General features: G+C 39.7%; 1 protein-coding gene across 1 annotated transcript in view; it reads right to left on the reverse strand.

The window, feature by feature from the left end:
- The window catches only part of LOC121854312 (fatty acid-binding protein, liver-like), a 57,282-nt gene extending 56,281 nt beyond the window's left edge, over window positions 1-1,001 (reverse strand). Inside the window, exons 1-2 of the mRNA XM_042348901.1 lie at window positions 857-1,001; window positions 496-668 (exon numbers count right to left, since the gene is read on the reverse strand). Of these exons, the coding sequence (XP_042204835.1) occupies window positions 496-668; window positions 857-923 (240 nt within the window). The 5' untranslated portion in view covers window positions 924-1,001. The remainder of the gene's footprint in view (window positions 1-495; window positions 669-856) is intronic.
- Between the last annotated feature and the right edge of the window lie 8,510 nt (window positions 1,002-9,511).

Below are 9,511 nucleotides of genomic sequence, written 5' to 3' on the forward strand. Positions count from 1 at the left end.
GAAGGTAGTGGTTGGTGGTGGGGAGGTAGGTGTGGTGGGAGGAACATCATTATACATCCCCCAAGATGTGAATGATTCAATGAATTTTTTTTTTAATTCAAATGTAAAGAAGCTTCTTTTGTGGACACGACGTGATGTGTCAGGCGGTAATAACGCTATTCAATATTTGACTTTTCCTCACTCCTTCCCTGTGACCTCCTTTGCTATCTTCACTCCATACCCACGATAATTATAAAACCACCACCACTACCCCCACCACCATTACTACCTCCCCTATCACCACCACTACCTCCCCACCACCACTACCTCCTCACCACCACTACCTCCTCACCACCATCACTACCTTCCCAACCATCGCTGCCACCAATGTGTACCTGTGGTCATTTGAGGTGTGAGGGCACTTCTTTCTGGCGAAGACCTACATTTGTAAAGTACAATACGGTATATACAAAAATGTTAAGGCGGTTGAGTGAGGACTTGTGCCAGTATACTAACAGTGTACTCGACGCCGCCTGGGAGTGTAGCCTTGGACTCCTTGCCGACGGTGATGGTGTTGGTGAAGTTCTTCTCCCCCACCGTTGTCTTAACCACCAAGTCATTGCCACTCTGAGTTATCTCCACCTTAGGCTTAGCGGCAACCATCTTGGCGACGCTGTCAGCTGGGATACCTGAAGGAGGACATGTCGTTTAACACAGTGTGTTTTACTGAGCATTGTGTATCCCTTCCGCTATGTCTTTCCCTTACAAATTTATCATATAGTATAATCATATTAAATAGGTGTAAATATATTTCGCTCGTGTTATTAATATTTTTAAGAAAGTACAAGAGGATCGTTAGGTATCAATCGTGACTTACCGAGACTGCTCAGCCATTCAGAGTACTGTACGTTGGAGCTCAGGAGGTACGTTCCGGCGACGGCCATAGTAGCAGCGATGGTATAGCAGTGGTGGTGACTGTCGGGGCAGAATGATAGTACTCACTAAGGCATCACGACCCTCTACCCCTCTTATATACCACTAGTAATCCCGCGGGATGGAGGGGGTGTTGTGCACATGTAACGTAAGTTACCATGTTATTCATTTTATTTTAGTGTACGGCGATATTGTCAAAATTTAGATCATTATTATTTCAAGACGACAGTTTTTCTCTGCGCAAAAATTTCGTAATGACTAGCGAGAATAGTAATATACAGTATTGTATATCTGTGACATGTTTCAGTATACACGAGATCATCATTAGTAAGGCAGTGGGGGTAGTAAGATGGCACTGATGACACGCGTCCATAGTTTCCTCCTCCCTGCCCCTCACCCTCCCTCTCATCCCCGTCCGTGAGTGAGTCAGGATGCTCTTCGACCCTTGAACTTAACCTCCCTCACTAGGGCACCGCCCACTGGCCTTCCCAACCAATGAAAGAGGTCCCAGGGAGAGTAACCAACCAATGAGAGAGGCTCTGATTATCTCGATAGTCCTCACTCCTCGTCCACCTACTTGTAATAGATTTTGTTCCCTGGACACAAAGCTATGATTATGAGGCGGACACGTTTTGTTACTGCCACACCTGCGTAGAAGCACCACTTACGGATAAGGATCATGTTCACCTATACGCATAATAAATCATTATTTAATATTGAGCAGCAAAACCGGGTTTCCTTTTTCCTTTGTCAGGTGTTAACAAAGATATAACGTCTAGCTTTCCAATTTTGTTTTCAGCATCTGGTTTTACATCGTTTTTGTCTTATCGTGTAATTATGCTAAGCTTGATACAGTCCAATTAATTTTACCTTTTTTCATTAACTCCATTCAGTACCTTACCCTGTGTCTTTGTGTTGTTATGTTTTAATTTTACTATTATGAGTCTTGTAGTGTTGAACTGAGACCTGCAGTTGTGTGTCATGTCGTAAGTGACACAAACTAATAATAGTTGTAGTATTTAGTGACGGAGCTTCAAGACAAATATAACAATCCTTCTTTGCCCTGGAACTATCCATCCTCCTCTCCTTTGCTCTCTTCCTCTCCATATTTGTCTCCTTACTCCCCTTTCCTTCACCTCCCTCCAGGTAACATCCCGATAACAGAAGATGGTGAGACGCAACTCATTATTTTATCGCACTTTATCTAAACTGTTAAAAAGTGTCATTATTTTATGTTCAAGGTCACCCTGCCGGCTCGCTCTCTCGTTGAACAGTGAAAGAATCAGGCATTGCCCGTGTATAACCATAACCGTCAACATGATTGGTATAAGATGTTAAGTAATAATCCCCAACAAGACTTGTTCGTAAGCAAACATCACAATTTCAGTTGTACTGTATTATGGAAATTGGGACTGACATGGTGGTGAACAACCTCCGTGAACGTCATAAACGCGCCCGACTTCAGTCATCCCAAATTTACTAGCCCACACTGATTAGTCTTCAATTAGAATATGACTCCAATGTATGTGATCCACTGACCTATATATACTGCTAATGAATATGATGTATTTCCTTCTTTGTGTACGAACCTCTGTCCTGCATGGCAGTGAACAGTGGCATTACCCACATGAATCTGACCTATATATAGTGTCAATGAATATGATGCATTCTTTGTGTACGAACCTCTGTCCTGTATGGCAGTGAAGAGTGACATTACCCACATGAATCTGACCTACGTATATGTATGTATGTGTGTGTATGTGTATGTATGTATGTATGTATGTATATGTGTATATATATGTATATGTATGTATATGTATATATGTATATGTATATATATATATGTGTATGTGCGTGTGTATATATATGTATATGTACTGTCAATGAATATGATGCATCTCTTTGTGTACGAACCTCTGTCCTGCATGGCAGTGAACATTGACATTACCCACATGAATCTGACCTCTATACATATATATAGCTGTTAATGAATATGATGTATTTCTATGTGTATGAACCTCTGTCCTGCGTGGCAGTGAGAAGTGATACCACCCTCAGTGTCAAGACCTGACTGAATTACTCAGAATAGGCAAACTGTACTACAAGCTTTGCCAATAAATTTGTTAAACTAAACTAACCTCTCCTCCCTGAAAGATAGATACATATGATGCAAGCCTTCCCTCCTTCCTCTCCAAGAAATGAATTGGCCAAACTCTCTGTCCTTAAGGACAGCATTGAATGTGAATAAGCTTCTGATTATGTTATCAAACAATTCAAAGCTAAAATTAAAACATGCACAGCTGATGAGTCCACACCACACGAAGAGAGTGATCTCGTATATTACGAATCATAGAATGTTGTACAAGTATTGCCAAGGAATCCACTAAAAATTAGCATCTGATAGCTTTGTTGGCTACCTTTAGGTCCTACTCCATTTGTGTTTTCCATTGTTTTGTAACCTACTTGAATAGGTACATATTTGTAAAACTGCGCGGTCTATGTTCACTATACCTGCGTTATCTATATGCATGCTGAACTGTTTACATACATCGTTGTTTATATACATGCTGAACTAATTTTAAACTTGTACAGTATAGTATTAGGACGTAGAGCCAATTCAGTATGCAGGTTAGTAACAAGTGAAGATCTAATCAGTAAATACTGCGCAGCCACTAAGGTTTAGGGTCACTTGGGTCTACCACCTATATGTATTGCTCTACTTTAGTCGTTTGGCAGAAGACATCACCTAATAAAATACTTCTACCAAATGTTTTTATAACTACATTCAGAGTGGTTTGTAACAAGTCACGAAGTATAACGTCCTAGATATTTTGTTACCCCTTGGGGGCTGTGCATATGTGATATAACACAGAATGCAGATGTTCATTTCCTGTTATGTAACCATGTTGTGAGCACAATTAAAACTAAAAATAGTTACAATGAAACACAGTCACATACAGTAAACTTAAAAATAACTCACTGATTAATTGTGACACACGGGGGTCAAGAGAAATCACTCCATCATCCACGCTGTTACAGTTGCCACCATTGAGTGAACCCAACGATACTGGCCTAGATGGCCTGCACATGTCCAGGAGTCAATGTTCAATATCCTTAAATTTGTTATATCTGACACATCATCACGTTGATTATATTATATATTATTCTCACTTGAAGCTTCAATAGCAAGAAATTATTGGCAGCGAATGAGAGTTTTCAATTATCTTACATAACTATTTGAAAGGATCTTAGGACAAAGAGTTACAAGAGGGTAGATTCATGATGTCCATAAGTGATAAAGAATATATTACATAACATACAAACAATTATAATGCTTCCTGTGGACCCTTTTTATTGGTTACTTTCTACACGTGTGAAATTAAAACTCATTTTTCTATCCCATCGTAAATATCAATGAATTTAGGTAGTGTTTATGCCCTCTGATATAATTCTCTTACTCTCTATCATCCAAAACACTGATAGTACTAAACTTTTATTTATTAATTATCAGTGTATGACCATTATTGTATACAGTATTTTGAAGTGTTAAGCAAAGACTGAGAGTGTGGGTCAAGAGGCAGTAAACATCACTATATAAACCCTAACTCTTAATAGCCAGCACAGTAACCAAAGAATAGTAAGACTTGAACAAGCTCAATAAGAATATAGAAAACATGTTTAAGGTGTGAACAGAGTTGAAACTCGGTAAGTGCTTGACCAAAAACACACATGATGTGGCCAAGATAGAATAAGAGGTGAGTAATGTAATGTATATGATGTGGCCAAGTTGGTGTAAGGCATGCCTCTGCCGGTAATCACCTCTTGAGACACTGTGACCCTTATTATCTGGTGAAAGATAACGAAGGTGCTGGTCAGTACTTATGTAGGAATTACGGACCTAGTGAGCGTTCTCTTTCTCTTTCGTAAGGACAAAGCTAAACACCGCGATGCAATAATGACTTTTATTATAAAACATACAAACAGGAGTTGGTTGATTAAAGTCAGGACTTAGTTGGAGTGAGTATTGTGACGCAGTAACGTGGAAACCGGTGAGAGAGGTGGCAGTCTAGGTACTGGAGATTCATGATGGGTCCCTGGATGAGAGCGTAGTTGAAGTGTCTTGTTCTAATCTGGGCTGCCCTTAAACAGGGCAGCTGTCTATGCCGGTGAGGATTGAGCAGCCTTCCCATTGGGCCATGTGGCTACCTGGGAATACCACAATCATCCAGTTGGTCAGTGTTAGCTGCATAATTGGTGAAAGGTGCTAACAGCAGCTTAGTATAATAATTGTTGCAGGTGGGGATCAGAGGAATGTTTTTTGACCTGTTAATTAACGCATGAGGTTGCGGCAACCAGGGAATGAGGGTTGATCAGATGATGGCTATGGAAGAGTAGAGGGTAGTGGTAGGCCACCCTGCTGCTAACCTCGTGTTATCAGCAGCCACCTTCAAATACAGTTTGTAACAGGACTGAAAATGCACCATTTAAACCGCTTTGTAAACTAACTCTTACCCGGTGAATATAAAAACATATTGTTCTTTTAGACCTGCTTATCCACCTCATAATAACGAAACAATTTAAAATCCATACTACTCATTGAGGGCCTAAGGCTACAACCTTATTAGCCTTATGGTTAATCCATCCCTGCAGATAACACATTTGACACCAGGATTTCTTACATGGAATTCTTTACACACCTGCTGTAGAAACACTGATACTGTAGTTTATTTCCTACCAGCGTAGAATTAAAGGTGGAAAGTCTAACCGAAGGCAATATTTGCATTGAGATCCTGGTTCACTTAATCAATAATACTAAGGCTAGATACACAGAGCAAAGATATGTATGATTTACTTATATCCGATGGCGATTTAGCCTAAACCTGCGAATTTGTGGGGGCGGGGAACCTTTTTACGCGGAATAGTCCACCCGGACACAGGTCATCGCCCCCTAGGTCCCCTAGGGGGCGAAAAAATAGGAGTAAAAATAAATTAAAAAGAAAAAAGAAAAATATCATATTAATCTACACCACGAAGATGCCGGAGAATCAGCTTTTTGAAGTGAGACAGAGTGTATGTACTATAACAGGTTATTATTGGTGTGACCAACATCCACAGAGAAACGGTCGGCACCGCGGACAAGACGAGTGTTACGAGCCCACGGTGGTACCGGTGGTGCACAGGATGTCAAATCCACCGAACATTGCCCGTTAAATTACTTGTAAAAGAGAGAGAGCGAAGCAACAATGCTGCGAAGAGAAGGGAAAGAAAGATTATCAACTAAAGAAGGAGAGTCAATAAGACGAAATTCCTTTGATTCCACCTCATCTAACAGTTTGACAGAAGACGACTCACCCTAGATATGAGAGTATTACTCCAAGTTAGGACGAATGGATCCCTTATAAACTTGAAGCAATTACTCAGGAGTGAAGTAGCTACGGCATCTATACAACATTCCCAGCTTTCGGAGGAAGCTTTTGCAATGTTGTGGATGTGTGGCTACAGGGGCTAGAATTTCAGCGCACTCCCTCAGAACATGAGGGGGGTATTCCGTCCGGTCCAAGCGACTTTCTCACATCCAATCTGGCTAACACACCAGCAACCCTAAGAGTGGAGAGTATAGGAAAGTGCATAGGTTCAGTAGGAGGAGCAGGAGTAGGAGGGAAAGAGTTGGAATCATCTAAGGTGGAGTTAGAGGAGAATAGGGTGCCAAAGAGATTGGCTTTATAAGGGGGAGAGTTAGCTATAAAGTTATCAGGTCGAAAGAAAGGAGGAAAAGAGGGAGTGCAGAAGCTATTACAGATGTTTTTGCTTAAGGACCAGAAGGATTTACTAGAAGAAGAGTTAAACAGGACAGTGGTCTTTCTTTTTATAAAATTCCGCTTGGCCCTATGAAGAATAGCCTTACAATGATTCATAGAAGAAATGAAAGAGGAGTGGGTAATAGGAGAAGGAGATAGTTTCATAACTTGATATGTCCTATCTCTCTCCCTACATGCAAGAGAACAGGAGCGATCAAACCTTGATTGTAAAGTTAAAGATTTGGTAGAATATGGGGTAAATGCACTCATACCGCCCTGTACAACCCCAGCAATGCTGTCAGCACATACCGAGGCGTCCCGAGTGGAAAAGCAGCATTCATTCCAAAGAAAGTAGGAGAAGAATTCTCACAAGGATTGCACCACTGCTAGGTGCGGTGATGCCTCAGGGGAGTTCAGGTGATGTGAGTGTAAACCTCTGTGATGGTTTTAGTAAAAGTTTTTATAGTGACGATTGTGCCAGTCCTTTACTGTAACTTCACTCTGTTTTTTTTCCTTAACATGTACTGTATTTACTTCCATGCATGGTAAAGAGTCTGCTTTTCAAATCTCATTGTGGATATTTAGAAATTTTGGGTGCGACCAACGAAGATCAATACAAGTCTAACTGTGTCTACCAGTAATCCAGTGAATGTGAAACATGTACAAGAATTTGACAGTGAAGAGGAAACATCTACACTGTACCTTCAATATTCACTATTCCATGTGTAACCAACCCCTTGCTCGCTGTCTGCCAGAATAGAAATCCACAGAATCCACTGGCGAGACAGAAGCGCCAGCCAGTTCCTCCCACCATCTCGCCTTGCTTCGACTTATTTCCAGAAACCTCAGCTGACGTTTCCACAGGAGCCAATCACCATTTAGTATCGCAAGTCCCACCTCCACGAGCTCCACCCAATATAAGTTCTATAAGCTGATGCACAGCTCAAGAGTGTCAGGATTCTGCAGATCTCCTTGGTTCTTCTATCTTCAATTAACGTGACCTGTGGTGGTTCCTCCTCTCCAGCGCATTCTCGAGTTTCATCCCGGCCAGCCAACTTATGCTAAATCCTCTTATGGGTATTTATTCTCTCAGGTCTAGTGATGTGTCAGCCTTAGTTTAAAAATTGTGTGTCCTACCTTGTGTACTTTCCCATTGATTATTTTTACTGAGACATGACACTTTTCCTGGACAGTGACCTCACTAATTGTTACTTGCGTTACTTCACTTGAAGGCCATCACAGTGTTCTGTTTCATTTTCTCTCTTGTACAGTGATTTCTTTAACTTTTTATGTAACTTCTTGGTTATATTTTTTTTTTTGTAAATATTTATATTAAGAATAGTTTTAAAATAATATTATACGTTTGACTACCCACCATATAAGTGATTTATTTTAAGCCTAGAAATTTCATTATATTCTTTTATTTATGGTTAAAATTTTTGCTCCATTTTTGTTTTAGGTAAATTAAAAGTTCAATATTTTCCTTTTCAAGTCTTCAATTAGTTAACCAAATGGGGGGCCTGTCCAGGAAGCTTAGCCTATTGAGTTAACAACTAGCATACAATTTTTATTTCACTCAGGGAGCTTGGTTTTCTTTAACATTCATTACTTTATGACATATAAAAAGGTAATTATGCATTATAGTGAGGTTGAACAGGTCCAAAATTATTTCATACCAGAAAGGTTATACAGTACAATATTCGGTATCAGTTGTTTCTTAATACATTGTGTCTTGTATGAACTCAGTATAGGTTACAGGAGAAATTGATTCATTTTACACATTTCAAAATTTTCCAGAGTTTACATTCTATTTCTTTTCATTTCGTTATTAGTTAATATGGAGACTTTTAATATTAAGGCATCATAGCAGACCCATCTATAGACAAATTTTAGGGCATGTGCATAACTAAAACTCATTAGTGCTTCCATTACCTATTGTTGTCAAAGAACTTACTGAAGAAAATCCCATAGTATAAATAGAAAAAAAGGACCATCATTCGTTTTCAGCTTCTGTTGTGGTAAAGTCCTAAGCAAAGCCATCCCGAGGCCCAGTGGTTCCAGGGGTCTCATGCTCTCCTGGTTAGTAATTTTACAGTTAAAATGCAACATATAAACTAGTATAAGAAGACTGTGATGATTAGAAGCATTTTAGTGAAAGACTAAATTATCGCGAGTTATCATATGTACACTTATTCTACTTAGCCAAACAGATGGTGGGGAAAAGAAGATTGTGTTACAAGACTTGAATAAAAAAAAAAGGATCTTGGAGTACTCCGAGAACTCATTCTCCAAAAATGCTCGTCGAGTCCTTTGGTTTCTAAAATCTCTCAATTTTGCCTTCCCTAATGCAGAAATAGCATATACGATTTAGTTGACAGTCACAGTCACAGTCACAGTGGTATCAAGGGAGCAAAATTTATCTTAACCCAAATTCATAAAATGCTACTGTATCTAAGGACAACTATGTTTCAAAAAAGGTTGAGTGGACTGGCTATGCTCTCCATCGAAAGGAACTGGCAGCAAAGAGCAAGTTTGTGATATCATAACTGATAGAAGAGTTTACTGGAAAAAAAAGCACAGAAGGTTATTTTTTTAAGCAGACTGTTTCTGTTACTTTGCACGTGTTTTATTAGATGCAATAGTAGATTAAATTAGTTTTTTGGTTCTCAATTAAGTTACTATGAAATGCCTCATTACATCCTGGCTATCTTAGGATAGTTTCATGCTTATGTTACAAAATATATAAAACTAATGGTGTTATCGCCGCTGGCTTTATCGTTGGTGTCAACATACATGTGCCT

Source organism: Homarus americanus, unplaced genomic scaffold (assembly GCF_018991925.1).
Source record: "Homarus americanus isolate GMGI-L3 unplaced genomic scaffold, GMGI_Hamer_2.0 scaffold54443, whole genome shotgun sequence".
NCBI lineage: Eukaryota > Metazoa > Arthropoda > Malacostraca > Decapoda > Nephropidae > Homarus > Homarus americanus.